Below are 16,733 nucleotides of genomic sequence, written 5' to 3' on the forward strand. Positions count from 1 at the left end.
ATAGGGCGGTGTTAGCACCGAGTCGGAGGTCTCGCCGGTAACATTGAAAGTAATGATGCCATCATCAATACAAAGTTAGTGCAGACACACCCGTTGAGGAACACACCCGGGTTCTCCTCGTCCAGAATGCACGCGTGAGGCTGTTGCGCGGTAGGCGCATCGGATCAGGACGAGGCCGTGAAGAGGTCTGGCCATGGGAGTCGGGAACTGGTGAAAATTGTTGGGCATGAGTTTCTTGACCGCACCATCACCGGGCTGCCAAGCATGGAAGTAGGATCCTTCTTCTTCCTTGTTATCGGCGAAGAAAAGCTTGAGCTCGCCGGCGGTGGAGGTCGGCCAAGTGCACCGAGGAGAGCGTGGCACTTTCTTCCGTGGTGCGTGCGTGCCCCTTTGGCTGCACGGTGTCTGATAGCAACGTGGTATCCTTATAAGAGGCAAAACAATACACGTGTGCTACCTGCGATGGAAAGGAACTCTAACACTAGACGATGAGTTTTTTTTTTTTTGGCGAATAGACGATGAGCTTTTTCTCTGCGAACTTTATTTGCCAAGTTTTACAAAGCTTAACTTTGGAAAATGAACCTACGTGCATGCGCTGGAGTATTTTGGAAGGGAGAGGAGAGAGAGTAGTCGATCGCGCGGGATACGTACTCTTTGTATTTAGCCACAAGCTCATACGCAAACTAATGGTGATTGAAAATAACTACTTTTAATTTAATTACAACAACAGTATTGTTTCAGACTTCACATGGAAATAAAAACTCCTAAAAGTTGGTGCGGCGAATGAAAAAGAAAAAAAGGAGCGATCGACACCCTATGCGGCGACAGGTAGCAGGCCGTTGTGCCTGAGCAGTGGCTCCGGCGACGGCTCCCGTCCTCTGAAAGCAACGAAAACCTGCAAAAAAAAAAAAAATCCGGCGTCGGTAGCGGTCTTCCAACAACTCCAACACATGGAGAAGATATACTTCAAAAGTAGCTCGACGACTAACCTCGAGAGGAGATTTTCCACCTCCAAGTGCAAGAACCGTTTCTCTGAATCGTCTGCCGGTCTCCTCAATTGCCTGCAAACAATGAACAGGGTATTCATCAGCAAGATTGAAAAATCATCGTGTTTTTTATTTTGCAATCATGCAAGGGTGGATTCAGTATGGAAATACATACATTTGGCAAGATAATCAAATGAAGTTGAGCGAACAAGTAACAAAAAAAAAAGACAAGATTCAGTCGCAGGCTAGTAGTATCAGTTTCCTCTGAGCGAGCGGACAACATACCTTCTCATTATCCAGACCAACATCTTCAAATGCTGAGAATGCATCAGCTGATAGTACTTCAGCCCACTGCAAAGAGGACACGAAAAGATACAAACTTTAGTCATGTTCACCATCAGGGGTCAGGACAAACAGAAATTCAGATGTGCTATGACAATCTACCTTGTAACTGTAGTATCCAGCTGCATAGCCACCTGCACATAGCTCATGATGTAAATGAGAAGCGAAATCCATGATGAATCGGATGAATTTACATGTTAGTCAAAGCGTGGCAAACCTGCAAAAATGTGGCTGAATCCACACAGGAATCTGTCCTCAGGCAGAGGAGCAAGAACCTGGGTTTTTTCTGCAACCCTTCGGTCAACATCATACACGGACACTGGTCCACTTGGATCATAAGTTGTATGCAGTTCCATATCCACACTTGCAAAACGTATCTGCAGACAAACATTTAATTATTTAAATAAAAAGACGATGAAAACAACACAGATCAATAACAGCAAATAGTCAGAAAAAACACATAAGATCGCAGCGTTCACTCAATCATGTGTCAGGTTCCTCAAACATGTAGAAGTGGTTAAAAATATGTCAAAGTGGTGAATGTCACCTGGAAACAATTGCAGACGGGTGAATTAAAGTAAATAGTTTCAAAAACATGTGCATATAACATCCCACCTATCTTACAAACAACAGTTTTCAAGCCATAAACATTCTATTTCAAGTAACTGTTTCTAAAATTTAAATCAGTTATAACGGTCTGATTGCATATATGTCTAGTCATCAAGTTCATCGACCTTTGACCCAAGCACGCAAGTTTAAGGACGTACGGTGAAATTTGCGATATGCAATGTAACCATTACAAAACAATACCAAATAATGGTAACAACAAGGAAAGCATGAGAGCCCAAGCCAACATACCTGACGGAGACTGAAGGTGCCAGCACGGAAATTCTTTGCAGCCACAAGCTTAGCATAGATTTCCTCTGGAAGAGGTTCACCGGTTTCATAATGCTTTGCAATGCTCAAAAGAGTATTCCTGTTACACCAATGCATCAAGTCATTAATTACCAGAATCAGGCAAGACCCAAGCCAAACCGAACAAAATAGAGCCATCGTACTTGTGATAGCACCAGTTTTCCATGAACTGAGAGGGTAACTCTACGGCATCCCATTCTATTCCACTGATACCAGCAACAAAGGCTTCATCTTGTCTGGTAAGCATATGCTGCAGCGCGTGACCAAATTCATGGAACACGGTTTCAACCTACAGAAGCCATGTGCAAATTCTTACAAACCATAATATGGATAGATGATCTTCCTATATACTTACAGCATGCATACGTAATCATAACTTTTTTTATATGTATAAGAATACACAGAATAATATACCATAACAAGTACACTGCTTACCTCACGGAAGGTCATAAGACTGGGCTTATCGCCAACTGGTGGCATCTGATTACACACCATATGGGCAACAGGCAGCCTTACAGAACACCCATGGCGAGCTAGCACACTACTACGAGAAAAGACGACATTCATCCAAGCCCCACCACGCTTTTCAGATGGTCTTGAATATGGGTCGAAGTAAAAATAAGCAACGGGGCTATTGGAAGAATCTTTGACACAATAAAATTTGACGTCACTGTTCCAAACCTGAAGGAGTGATCACTGGTCAACATTTGCAGAATATCTACTTATGTTAAAAGAAGTGAATGGATACTTACAGGAGCCAATCCATCTGCAGCTTCAACGGTTATTCCAAAGAGCTTATTCGCAAGACTGAAGAGGCCATCCATAACCTTGGGCAGTGCAAAGTAAGGACGCAGCCCTTCCTGCAATGGCAACGCTCAAGTCAGCTCAGTGGCACATATCATTATGATGTGCAGTATGTCAGCACTTTGTTTCAAGCAGAGCAATTTTGTTCAGCAAATATATATTGGATAAGTCTCAGCAACAGAAATGCAAGGAAATATAGTCGAAACAGCTCCAAAAGCAGACTAATGAGAAACCTATCAAATCGCAGCAAAAAAAAAAACATTAAAATATACTTCTGTAAAGAAAGAACCTCATCGATGTCATATTTAGATTCCCGCAGTCGTTCACTCCAGAAGTTAAGATCCCAGTGTGCTAGATCATTGGCTTCTGCAGAACCAGAATCTTTCACAAAGGCTTTTAGGTCTTCCATATCTGCATTAAGAAAAGCAGCAGTTAAGATATTTGTGGTATTTCAGCCTAGTCCTTGGCCTTCATAGAAAGATACATGAGAAAAATATTTGCTACTGGAGAGATATAATGATGGTGACGGATAGTTGCTCCTACTTTTGTTTTGGATCTCAAGAGAGTCAAGGTGGCAATACAAAAACAAGAAGCACAACATCAAACATAAATGATAAAAGAGAAGTCCAAACTCCAAAATGTATCTTCTGCTACTACAACTCCAGAATATCTTAATAAAATAGGCAAAAGGAATCTGGAACTCTGGCTAGAAAAAAGGAACTTGGTTGGTTTTACCTTGGACAGCATGATCCCAGGAAGCAGCACGGATTTTCTCAAGAAGCTCTTGCACCCGGTCAACAGTTGCCATTTTCCGAGCCATGCTTACCTTCATGATTGTCATCAGTTAGCTAAACTACGATAGTACTGGGCACTGTTTTAAATGTGGACAGGGCAATGGTAAGCTTGCGCACCTCAGCAAAGTTCTTGTAGCCAAGTAGTTTAGCCTTCTCTAGCCTCAACTTCAAAATCTGACTTATGATATCGGTGTTATCAAGATCGCCGCTTGATGCACGGGTTAGATAAGCGCGATATACTTCTTCACGGAGAGCCCTGTTCTTGGCATGTTGCATGACAGCCATGAAGCTTGGTGCGTCTAGTGTGATCATCCAAGGTCCATTTTCAGCTGAAGCATTTTCATGACCCTAACAAAATAATTTGTCAGCATAGAAAATCATGCAGGGGGATCAAACTCCTAAGCTACCATATTTTTGTTTACACTTCATAATGCTCACCTTTGAAACAGCAGTCTGTGCTGCTAAGCCAAGAGCTGAGGCAGGTAAACCATCGATTTCTTTCTTATCAGTAATCAATTTCTCAAATTTCTTTGTTGCATCCAGCACATTTTCACTGAACTTCTCTGACAGCTTTTCAAGTTCCTGAGAAAAAAACAATCCATTAACTAACATACATCAACAAGAAGCAGAAATATGAAAGGTAACACAGTAATATGTCAGGCATTGGAAGTACCTAACAACATGCGATCAGCAACAAGACTAAAAACAAACTACGCACACCGTAATAAGTGACAACAAAGGTATGCATGGGCAATCACCACCACAACGGTTCAAAGATAAAGACATAGATGTAATTATTTTAAGATGCAGAGACTCATATACGACAGGGAATGGCTCGCTTGCTAGACCATCAATATATGTACAGTAACGTTTCCAGTCAGGTTGGTACACTTGGCATATGTACAATAAATATAATCTGTCAACATCTGATAAGAACAAATAGCCTACTTGCTGGATTTGATTGAATTTCTCCCTCTGTTCATCCTCAAGCGCAACTCCACCAAGAACAGCATCCTTTATTTGGCCTGGCGAGGAAGAGAAAAAACACAATTAGGAACGGAAAATGCATATGCAACATGTGCAGTGAAGCAGGAAATAAAAGCAACGAAACTGACACGAGTCTTCTCTTAGTAAGTATAGAGAGACAGCGACGTTGCTTGCTTCTTATTGGCAGCAATACAATTAACTCAGTGTGTCACTATGGGTATAGAGAATATTACCTTCGACAACACGCTTGCGGGCGTCGCTGAGGCTGTCCCAGTCTGAAGAATTCCTGATGGCGTTGAAGGCCTCGTAGATTGGCTTGCTCTGCCCCAGCCTCAGGTAGAACTTCACTTTCTCGGGCTGTTTAAATTCAAGATCGATCGAGTTAATCAGTTGAAGCAACACGGGGCGTAGCATATGTGGTAGCTATGTATCAAGCACTTGATTGAAACAGCAAGAGATCGTCAGCCTCTACCCTCTAGTGTGGTACCATATCCCCACAAAAAACATGCGGACCAAAGTCGTAATAAGCACTAAAACAGGTTACAGCCAGGATCTATGATAATTTTCTACTGTGTACTAGTATTGCTGGATAATAACTCGTGGAGCAAGACAAAATACAGAGACAGGATCTGATGATGCGCTAACTAATCCACGACGGCTCCGTCCGTCCAGATCACGGGCTGCGGCGCGACGGAAGAAGGTGAGAGGGGTACGTGCCTGGACGTCCTCTACGGCGGCGCGGAGGTCGGCGGAGTCCTTGACGGCCTTGAGGTGGTCGACGACGTTCCAGACGACGTCGAGCCTGTCGACGATGCGCTCGAGCGGGTGGACGAGCTTCTCCCACGCCGGCTCCACGCCCTTCTCCAGCTCCTCCAGCTCGCCCTCCTGCAGCCACACACAAACCGGCGGTCAGATCCATACGGGCGACGAACGAACGAACGAACGGTTAGCAGAGGAACGGGGGGCTTACGAGGCGGGCGAGGAGCGCGCGGATCCCGGGGCGGACGTGGGCGGGCTCGACGCGGTCGAAGGGCGGGAAGTCGAAGTCGGCGAGCAGCGGGTTGTTGCTGCTGTCGGCGTCGGCGACGTCCGCCATGGCGGAGGAGGAGTATGCGGAGCAGACGGCGGCGCGGGAGGCGCGGGGGCAGAAGGCGCGGAGCGGGGAGGAGGCGGGGAGGAGGGAGAGGAGGCGGAGGGCGGGGAGGGGGCTGGTAGGGTTCCGGGCGAGGCGGCGGGCGGAGTGGGAGAGGAGGTGGGAGGCGCAAGTGAGGAGCGTGGGAGTCATGGCCGCCGCCAGGAGGAGGAGGACGAGGAGCACGAGGGAGGTGCGCTGACGTGCCGGGCCCATCGCTCGGTCACACCACGTGTGGGCTTTGGGTGGGCCGCCGCGGGGAGAGAGATTATCCCCTCGGGGTTTTTGGACGGCGCACGCCACGCCACGCCACGCCGTCCTTTGTCAAAAAAAAATCTATATATTTATCAGAGAAGGGAAACTGTACTAAATATTCATCACACCTCAATCCACTTGTAATTACAGTTTGCACTCGAAGGCTTCCAAACACACTTGTTTTCCACTCGGCGGGTCCAAACTTTCTACACTTACACATACCTTCTATTCAGATCGTATGGTTATTAATTAGCGGCGGCACGGGAATAGACTCTTTTTTACAGGTAGAAATAGGCTTTTTTATCGTCTACATTAGAAACAGCTGAACCATCCTCATTGGCATCGGCCTACTCTAACGATATGTCAATTTCCTCGGAGATAGTTATCTTTGGAATTTTGTCTGGGTACACAGCATACCACAATGTCCCCTAGACACATGTTGGTTCTTCCGGGACCCAATTTGATTTATTTAGCATTTCCAACAACAAGCAACTGGACCGCATAGTTTGATTTACATTTCCAGAAATCCAAGTGCGGCATAGACAATTACATGCATACACATGGAACTCTGGAGGCACAAACCCTCAGGATTGACAAAGTCACCACAGGCCTCGCTGTCGACATAGGCGGGGTATCGAACCTACTAGGGCTTGATCCCTTGTTGGGTTAGGCTTGGGATACAGTCATATATTGCTCCTAACTATCAACCTTTACTTAGTTCCTCGATTGAATACAACTAGTTTTCGAGAGTGGTGTGTTGACACATGGGAGCGCGAGCTCCTGGTTTTTAAATGTGTTTTAAACATGTTTTGAAATGTCAAAAAATTTCAAACAAAAACTTGGCGCGTACATCTCGATATTGTACATGCTCACAAAAGTTGTTTCGTGAAAAACCGACAACTTATGTGTCGCGTCTCACCTGTGAAGAAGACAAAATCTGGTGTTTAAAAATGCTTTTCACAAGACATCCTTGTCTTTTTTACACAAGCCACAAAAAATGTCGGTTTTCTCTGAAACTTGACATGCAGACATATAATGTCAAGATGTATGCGCCAAATTTTTGTTTGGAATTTTTTCACACTTTGAAAAAAAATCGCATGCATGAGCGCGCGCTCCCAGGAGCACCAACGGATTTCCGATGCCCACACAACACAAGGTTGTTGCAGAGGATAATATAATATCGAAATGCTATGTGTGACTTCTTTTTTACTTGAAACAAGATTAAAGTTTCATAAACCCAGTTCCGTCAATTGCTCAACCAGATATTTTTTTGACTGGTTTTTGTTAGATAATAATAATAATGGGGCCTTTTCCATTTGTTGGCCTAACGCTTTATTGTTTCACCATTAGTTGTGGATTTCATACCTTGGTAAGTTGGAATACATACATTCCGTGGGTTGCCATGGAATTCATTCAGTTTTGATTTCACCATGCAACCAGCACACGCATCACGCATGTACATGGGATTATCTCGTCAGTGAGAACTCAACAGAGGGGGGAGGAGGACTGGATTAGCAAGCTAGCAGACTGGCACCGATCAGCAGCACGGCACACGCCGGCGCCGTGACCGACCGTTGCTACCGCATGGGCATGGCGGCGATGGCCCGGTTGCAGAGGCGGGAGACGTCGGAGGGGCGCACGGGCTTGATGAGGAACTCCTCCGCGCCCTCGTCGAGGCACCGGCGGATCCTGGTGGGGGAGTTCTCCGACGACATGATCACCACCGGGATGCCGCGCAGCTCCGCCGACTCCTTGACCCGCTTGAGCAGGTCGTAGCCGGTCATCTCCGGCATGCAGTAGTCCGTGATGATCAGCTGCACGCTCTCGTGGCCCAGGCTCAGCACCTCCAGCGCCTTCTTCCCGCTGTCCACCGTCGTCACTGCACAAAACAAAGAGTCTTTTTCAGTTCAGTTCATTCAAGGCTCATTTCTTCTCAGTTCAGATTCAGTCATGGAATGGGATGAGGTGGTACCTCTGTACTTGGAGCTGCGGAGGAGCCTGGAGATGACGACGCGGTCGACGAGGCTGTCGTCCACGGCCAGGACGTGCGGCGGCTCCTGCACCGTCGTCGACATCGGGCAGAGGCGGCAGAAGGGGATGAAGAAGCTGATGCCTGTTGATTTGGGAGATTGACAAGTAAGTGGCTTAGCTGGGCAAGGTGGCAACAGGAAGCAGCGGTTTTATATATACAGGGGTGGTTAGCGAGGGGCCGTCCCACGGAGTAGAATAGAAGCCCAAGAAAAGGAGGCAATGCAAAGTACAAAGTACAGCAAGAAAAACAAAGGGATGAGATCTAACCAAATCTGGAGAGCCGGTGGCGCAGCGCTGGCCTACGCGAAGCAGAACAGAATACTATCCAAACCAATCAATAACCCCCAAGTTTTGTAATTCGATTCCCGGGTCCCCAGATTATACTAGTACATGTTGCACATGCCGCAATTGAGCCGAGCACTGTGACCCCAGGGCAGACGATGATGGTGGTGAGCACCCTCACCTAAAGAAAATGCCACCACCAAGCAAGTCAAACGCAGGTGTGAGTGATTAGGAGGATTAGGGCGCTAACTAAACAACCTCGCTCGATCTCATCCGCTCCGTTCCTGATGACTCACCGGTTATCGCTTGGTTTTGTTATGCTCAAACCTAAACAAGATCCAGATCCTGACTAGTATACTGATTCGGTAGGCTGATCTCTAGACAATGGGCATGCATGCTTGCTTCACTCTCATGATTCCATATCCTGCTAGTTGGTTGCCTAATTCGGATACATCTCAAAGAGCCGGGCAACTTTGCTAGGTGCACTGTCTCTTGTTTCGGCCAACAAAAACTATGGCCCAAACACTGAACCTGTCCTGTCGACCGTTTCAGGCCGAGCAAGGAAGGGTTAAGGTAAGCAATGTAAGGCGCTGAAATCGGAGACAGAGTTCAAAAGAACCTTTAAGACAAGGTTTGTGCATCATATATCTACCCCGGCCACAGCCTATGTTGCCCACCCAACAGCAGGTGTACTAAACCATCCACGTCGCGAAGAGTAACTAATTCTGGAGCACCACAGAATAATGTTTGTGATCACGCACGAACTGTGCACATTCAGCATATAATTAAGAAATAGAGCATCTTTCGGATCATTAGTTTTTGTGCGCGGCAACTACTGCCCCCACCCCGACCCTGCTCCAATATTGAACTGGCAGAAGCGTGCAATAATTCGCGGGGCAACCAAAGATATAAGAGCCCAGAGATTCTGAAACATGATGTCTGACCTGAAGAAGCCCCTTTTTTAAACTCATGGAGTCAGTTCCTCTGCATCTGGACTGCCATTCAGAGTGCCCGCATCCATGCTCCAGCAGATGGCGTGTGAGGGCAACATGGCTGGTCGCGGAAGGGGGATTGGTACTGCTCATCGATCTTGGGAGCTGTACACCTTTTATTTCCTTCTGGATATTTTACTGACTCATATTCAGAAGCGTACAGGTGTTAGCTGTCCATGCACGAGCCGCTGCTCCTGCGTAAACATCAAAAGAACAGAAGCAATAAGGTCAACTCAAGAGAAACGCAATTCAGCTGTTGCTTCTGGTAAACATAAGAACTACAAGGCTAAATGTCAACCATGTGATGTGGTACATGCACTCAAATGAAGATGGTACAAATTTAGGACCTGAAAAATATAATCTACAGGAAAACTGATGCAATATACCGAGTTTGTGGCACATTGCTTACTATCAGAGTCCTTCAACTCCGAGGGCACCTATTGTGGGTTTGCATTAGAAAAATATACAAACTCAGACTACACTGCCTGCATGACAAGACACATCTTTCATCAGACAGATGGCATCATGGAGCACATGAGGTCCCTGATTTCAGGCTGTTCACATCAAGCATTACCATCCAAAAGATTTAATGGGTTGACATACAGTTAACCACAGCACTACGTGAGATTGACAAAAAAAATGAAGTTTGGGATCGATACTCCATGCAAGTCAACCATGTCACTGTGATCTGAAGCATCTACCATGATCCGCCGACCAAAAACCACGAGATTGTAACAGTTCATTGACAGCTGGTGGCATGAACGCAATGATGCACAACTGAGAGTTAATCAATCAAAGTGCATTATATCAGATAAGTACTGACAAACCAGACATTAAACATGGTTCATCTAGGGTGAGTGGTGATAGACTGACAGTTCTCAGGATATCCTATCAATCACACAAATCACAGAAATACACCCAAATTTCATATATATGACAAGTAGACAAACTAGTTTGAACCGAACTATAGTTTACTAGTACTGGACCTTATCAGAATCAAAATAGCATCACACATCTTGTAACATGAGATGCAACAATTTTGAGTTACCAAATGTAGTATCTCTCCGATGGGGTTGTCTCAGGACATGGATGGGATGGTCTTCACAGAGAGCCATTGTTTGACTGATAAAGAACTGCAACTCAATAGTTATGTACAATAGCTGCAGGACAAATTTATAATGAAAGCCTCGGCAATTCACAAGCCACAAAAAATAGCAACAATTATTGAAGAAAAATAAATTAGAATGCATATGAGTATATGACAAAACTAGGAAAATATTTGACAAGATATATGATGTACCAACTTGAAGTGCACTAGCAGAATCTCTCGCTTTTACTCATTATCAAAATCAAAACAGAAACTTCTGTTGTAAAATTGCAATGCTTTAATACCCTTCAACTCATACAAAAAAAGGCACCAAATGAGGCACTCATGCAAAGTACCACTGCCTAAAGAATATCACACTATGACATATTATACATGGGCTACTGATGGCAGTATATTTACCCAGATATACAGAGCTATACAACTTCAACCCAAACTAAAAAACAAAGAGAGAGAAAACTATGAAAGAGCCTTATCTTTCATCAAATCCTCGATTCTTGACGGCAAAAGGCAAGAATTAGGACATTTCCACTCCAAGCGCAAGCAACTCAATCCAGAGGCGATTCCAGTTTTTCACCTCAAGATGATGATTTTGAGAACTCCCGTATTACTTTGTACAAAAACTCCATGTATTGGACTTCTTTCCCTCGTCCTCTGAGCACACGAAACTAATAAAGAACAATCTCCAATCTCCAGTATTAGAAGCTTTACACAAAAGAACAAAGAACCAGCTCCAGTCACAAGCTTTTAGATGCTCTTGTGAGGTTACTCAGTAGTTGACCATTCTACTGAAACACATGCAGCCTTATCATTTGGTCTGCTTCAAAATATCTGTAGCAACAGATGAAGGTAGAGGAGCACTAAGAGTTTCAGTATCATCATCAACTGACTGGGTGTACTGCAAGTCAGCTAGTTCAGATACAATACTGCTCCCAGTGCTATGACTGATTGTGACTACTGGTTTCCTCTGCAGAAATTATATCAAACCAGTAAGCAGAGTTCAGTTACCTTGTTCAATCATGATTAAAAAAAATCATACAACTCACCTCAATAAAGAAGATACAAGTTCAAAGCAGCATCTGAGGGAGTGCTACTCACCTCATGGTCGTCATCCAAATCTTCGACAGTCTCTTTCATGACCTCAGATTTACTGTCTTTTGGTTCCTTATCCTTGAGCAGAACTGAAGAATAAGAGGCGTCAGCTAATAAAGATCCAGTTTCATTTTCTCCAATGAAGTGACAGTACAGATTCGATGAACACACACATATATATAGCTGTAATGTCTAATAATCGATAAAGAAAGGTTATTGAACTGGTTCCTTTTTATTTTTCACTTTGAATAGCACTGTCACTATTTTCATACCACTCTTTCCTATTTCTAGTTCTAGACTTATGTAAAACATATAGGACACTATCTTAGCCAAGTGCACTATGAGTGAGTGCAGATTGTTCTATGTAAAACCACTCATTTCAGATCCAGATATTTCTAAGCAAGGCAGCATAGCAAATAACAGCAATGACAAGGATCTATTTCACAGGCATTCACCTTTTTCCCTTCCAGCGTCTATAGGCAGTTCCTGGGGCCGAGGAGCCTCCATGAAGCTGATGTCATGACGAGATGAAGCGGAGCTGGAATTACCATGATTTGAGCTACTTGATTCTTCAGTATCAACCTCATATGGGGAGATAGAATTAACTGGATTTTCATCTTCTGGCTTGAAAGACCCTTCTTGAAGACTAGGGAGACTTGTTGTGTCGGTCTGTGCAGTATGCATAACAGAACCTGAATTGTTAGGAAAATCCTCAGCATTGTCATCGCCATCTAGAGATATTAATGTCCCCTCGAAACTGAACATGCCATCGTAAAGTATCTCAGATGATGATCTCTCTGCGGCTTGAAGACTCTCCGCCACACTGACATCTGGAATATCTAGGGACCCTGAATTGTCATAGTGATATTCAGAACTGGCTTCCTCAAAACCCAACATGGTTTCATCTTGTTGCTGAGTTCCTTCGTGAGCAATGCCACAAGGTTCTGCCAAGTTGGCCTCTGTAGAATACAAGGATGACTTTACACCGTCTAAATCATTTTCAGTTTTCAAACCCTCTGGACAAACCAAAATCTCCTCAGAACTTAAGGGGTCCTGAGATTCAGGTGATACTTTTTCGCTGAAGCAATGGTTCTCCGGCATGTGAGGAAGATCTGAAGCATAATCATCAGCCAAAGAATTTTTGACTTCACTGATATCTTCAGGAGACATGTAAGCCTTATGAAGAGTTAAATCATCTTCATCTTCCAAAGCTACAGTTGATGTTCTCTCACTATCTTGAGGATCGTCAATTGTATTGGTGAAATAGTTTTCAGCATCATCAGCCTCCTTAGGGGACATTTGGGTCTGCTCAAACGTAACATCATTTTCGAGTTGAGGCTCAGAAAAAAACTGACCACTTTGCAATGTTTCAAATGCATCAACCACCGGAGCAAATGAAGAGGATGATAAGTCCAAGTGTTGATCTGATTGTGTCATGCCATTGATTACATCTGGAGCTACAAAAGAGTCCACAAAGTTTGAAGAAACTTCGTGCGGTGAATCAGCAGTTGTTTCATCAGCAATATTAAGAGTTTCAATCATGTTGGTCTCCAGGATAGATTCATCAGTCACTGGGTTGTTTGTGTTATTTTCTGTACTGTCCATGTTATGAAATATCACACGGTTCCTCTCATCAAAGCTTAAACCACGATCATTGTCCGGTTCAGAAGATGTTCCACTTCTGAGAGATTCCAGCATGTTGATCTCTGAAACACATGAAGATGACCTGGAATACAGCGAAAATATTTCAGAGTTTATACCCTCATCTGAAGATGTGTGGCTTCCCTCGAGAAGAAAATTAGTGTCCTGCAGTGTTTCAGATGGAGCTTGTTCCTGGTCGTGAAGAGATTGAAATCCGTTGATGTCTGGGATGGACTGAGAAGGTTCAGAGTTGGCTGCCAAATTTTCTGCAGTTCTAACCTCATCAAGCAAGATGGAAGTCTCTAGAGAAGTCAAAGCTATTTCATCTTCAGGCATAGAAAGTCCTCCCTCACCAGCAAATGGTGCTTCAACTGTCACTTTATCATGATTGACCTCACCTGAAGATAGGAATGTTCCTTCAGAATGGCAAATGCTTTCATGTGGTGGCTCAGGCAATGCTTCCTGACCAGCTTGAGAAGCTTTCTTTACACTGGTGTCCGGAATGACCTGAGCAGATATTGAATTACTTGTCAAATTTTGAGCGGTACTATCATCATCTGGAGAGGCGAGAACAAGGTTTGGATGGTCACATGCTGCCTCGTCTTCTGATTCAGAGAAAACTTCCTCGACGACTCCATGAACTTCGGTCATCTTGACCTCTTCACTGCATATCAAAAGTTCTGATGTAGCCAACGCATCTTCAGCAGTATCAACTACAAGTGGATCCAGAAAAGGCTCCTCCAAATTAAAAGGTAGGGCCTTCTGCTCCTTTAAGTGCAAGTCAGACGTTTCATCCTCGTGTAAGTCCCCGTCCCCCTCTGATAGTAACTCTGAAGATGCAGAGTAGTTTAATTCAGGACTGACTGTAACAAAGCTAACAATCTCTGGAACATCCATTGTCTTGGCAACTTCACTAGATAAAGAAAACTCTGATGTTTCCAAGCACTGATCAGTAGTACTGACCACAGGCGCAGCTTGTAAAGGTTCCTCCTCCAAATTGATGAGTGTCTCATTCTCCTCATTTGTGTTTAATTCGCGTGCTTCTTTCTCCCTAGCATCCTCACCACCCTCCCCAACAAACTCTGGAGAGGATAAGAGGCTCGACTCAGGACTGACCTTAATATAGCTGACACTTTCAACAACTTCCCTTTCCTCATTCTCTTGATTGTACAAAGAGAACTCCTGAGTCTCCCTGCAGTATTCAGTATTATTGACCGCAACTGGGGATAGCAAAACTTGCTCCTCCAAATTGAAGGGTGTTCTGATTTCCTCTGGTACATGGAACTTGGAAAATTCATTCTCCTCAACTCCCACATCATGCAGCTCTGGTTGAAGGCTCAGTTTAGGACTGACTATATCAATGTCAACAATAGCTGCACTTTTAACCTCATCCAGGCAGATGGGAGTATCTAAAGAAGCAATAGACATTTCATCTTCAAACTTAGAAAGTCCTTCAGAGGGTGCAGCATCTTCCACCACATTGGCATATGAATTTGAGTTGCTTGAATAGACTTCATCATTATTGATCTCCGCTGAAGATAAGAACATTCCTTCAGAATGGCGAGTGCTTTGGCGTAGTGGCTGAGAAAATGCTTCCTGGCCACCTTCAAGAACTTCATTTAGGTCGCTGTTTCGAATGAATTTCACTGGCATTGAATCAATAATCAAATTTTGAGTGTCACTATCATCCTCCGAATCTGTGAAAGCAAGCTTTTGATAGTTAAATGCTTCCTCGCCTTCTGACTCAGAAAAACCTTCCTTGACAACATAATGAACCCCTGTTATCTCGACGCCCTCAGCAGTATCAGCTACAGGTGAATCCAGAATAGGTTCCTTTTCAAAATTAAAAGGTAGGCCATTCTCCTCCAGTATGTGCGAGTCAGACGTTTGATCCTCCTTGAATTCTTCATTATATTCTCCAAGTACCTCTGGAGATGGTGGATACATCGATTTAGGATTGGCATCTTGAATGCGTAAAGAGACATCTGAAGTTTCCAAGCATTGTTCAACAGTACTGGTACTGACCATAAGCGGATCTTGTAAAGCTTCCTCCTCCATGTTGATGAGTATAGCATTGTCCTCCTTTGTATCTAATTCACATAATTCTTTCTCGGTGGCATCCTCAGCACTCTCCACAACCAACTCTGGAGAAGATAAGAAGCTCAACTCAGGACTGACATTGATAAAGCTGACACTTCCAGCAACTTCCATTTTATCAGTCTCTTCTTCACCACATACAGAGAACTCTGGAGCCCCGGGGCAATTTTCTATATTACTGACTGCAAGCGAGCACGGTAAAACCTCCTCCAAATTGAAGGGCGTCGTACTCTCCTCTGGCATATGGAACTTGGACGATACTATCTCTTCAATTCCCTCGCCAAAGAACTCTGGATAGCTCTCCATGTCAGGAGTGATTGGCAGCTCCTTGTCATTGACTGCATACAATGTAGGGCTCTCCATTGGAGTCAAAGAATAGACTTCGTCATCATTGATCTCCCCGGGAGATAAGAACATTCCTTCAGAATGGCGAGGGCCTTGATGTAGCGGTTCAGAAACTGCTTCCCAGCCACCTTCAAGAGCTTCATTTATGTCGGTGTTTGGAATAAATTGAACAAGCATTGAGTCACTTATCAAATTTTGATTTTTACTATCATCAATTGAAGAAGTGACAACAAGATTTGGATTATTAAATGTTTCCTCGTCTTCTGATTCAAAAGAACCTTCCTGGACAACATCATGAACTTCTGTTCTCTCGACATCCTCAGCAGTATCAGCTACAAGTGAATCCAGAATAGGTTCTTTCTCAATGTTTAAAGGTAGGCCATTCTGCTCCGGTAAATGCAAATCAGACGTTTTATCCTCCTTCAAGTCCTCATCACCTTCTGCAAGTAACTCCGGAGACGCTGTATACATTAATTCAGGAGTGGCTGTAACAAAGTTTATAATTCCAGAAACTTCCCCCGCCTTGGTATCTTGAATACATAAAGAGGCATCTGAAGTTTCCAGGCATTGTTCACTAGTACCAGTACTGACTATAAGTGGACCTTGCAAAGGTTCCTCCTCCATACTGATGAGCATAGTATTCTCCTCCTTTGAGTTTAACTCACATAATTCTTTCTCAATGGCATCCTCAGCACTCTCCACAACTAATTCTGGAGAGGATAAGAAGCTTAACTCAGGACTGTCATTAGTAAAGCTGACACTTCCAACAACTTCAATTTTTTCAGTCTCTTGACCGCACAAAGAGAACTCTGGAGTCCCCAAGCAATGTTCGATATTACTGACTGCAGGTGGACACAGTAAAACCTCCTCTGAGATGAAGGATGGCGTACTGTCCTCTGGTGTATGGAATATGGACGATTCTGTCTCCTCGAC

The 16,733-nt window shown here is 44.2% G+C and overlaps 3 protein-coding genes across 4 annotated transcripts; all 3 read right to left on the minus strand.

The window, feature by feature from the left end:
- Positions 1-675: 675 nt before the first annotated feature.
- LOC125515664 (probable cytosolic oligopeptidase A) lies at positions 676-6,191 on the minus strand. Its single transcript, XM_048681180.1, has 17 exons — positions 5,799-6,191; positions 5,546-5,713; positions 5,062-5,185; positions 4,790-4,866; positions 4,280-4,423; positions 3,959-4,189; positions 3,783-3,873; positions 3,337-3,458; positions 2,996-3,103; positions 2,679-2,924; positions 2,387-2,532; positions 2,187-2,304; positions 1,546-1,705; positions 1,431-1,462; positions 1,272-1,337; positions 990-1,061; positions 676-895 (listed from the first exon to the last, which is right to left on the minus strand). Exons 1-17 carry the CDS (start codon positions 6,174-6,176, stop codon positions 815-817), a joined length of 2,364 nt encoding a protein of 787 aa, XP_048537137.1. The 5' UTR covers positions 6,177-6,191; the 3' UTR covers positions 676-814.
- Positions 6,192-7,465: 1,274 nt separating this feature from the next.
- Positions 7,466-10,691, minus strand: LOC125515665 (two-component response regulator ORR3-like). Of its 2 annotated transcripts, none has more exons than XM_048681181.1 (3): positions 9,473-10,691; positions 8,188-8,328; positions 7,466-8,094 (listed from the first exon to the last, which is right to left on the minus strand). In XM_048681181.1, exons 2-3 carry the CDS (start codon positions 8,288-8,290, stop codon positions 7,793-7,795), a joined length of 405 nt encoding a protein of 134 aa, XP_048537138.1. In that variant the 5' UTR covers positions 8,291-8,328; positions 9,473-10,691; the 3' UTR covers positions 7,466-7,792. The 2 variants fall into 2 exon arrangements, with proteins under 2 accessions (XP_048537138.1, XP_048537140.1); XM_048681183.1 differs by lacking the exon at positions 9,473-10,691 and adding an exon at positions 8,514-9,105.
- A 139-nt stretch (positions 10,692-10,830) lies between these two features.
- Positions 10,831-16,733, minus strand: LOC125515663 (the record flags this gene model as incomplete). The annotated part of the gene is given in 3 exon segments (XM_048681179.1): positions 10,831-11,592; positions 11,724-11,806; positions 12,173-16,733. Coding segments are annotated over 3 exon segments (4,803 nt in total), but the record flags the coding sequence as incomplete, so codon positions are not given.

The sequence above is a fragment of the Triticum urartu genome, chromosome 6, assembly GCF_003073215.2.
Source record: "Triticum urartu cultivar G1812 chromosome 6, Tu2.1, whole genome shotgun sequence".
Lineage (NCBI taxonomy): Eukaryota > Viridiplantae > Streptophyta > Magnoliopsida > Poales > Poaceae > Triticum > Triticum urartu.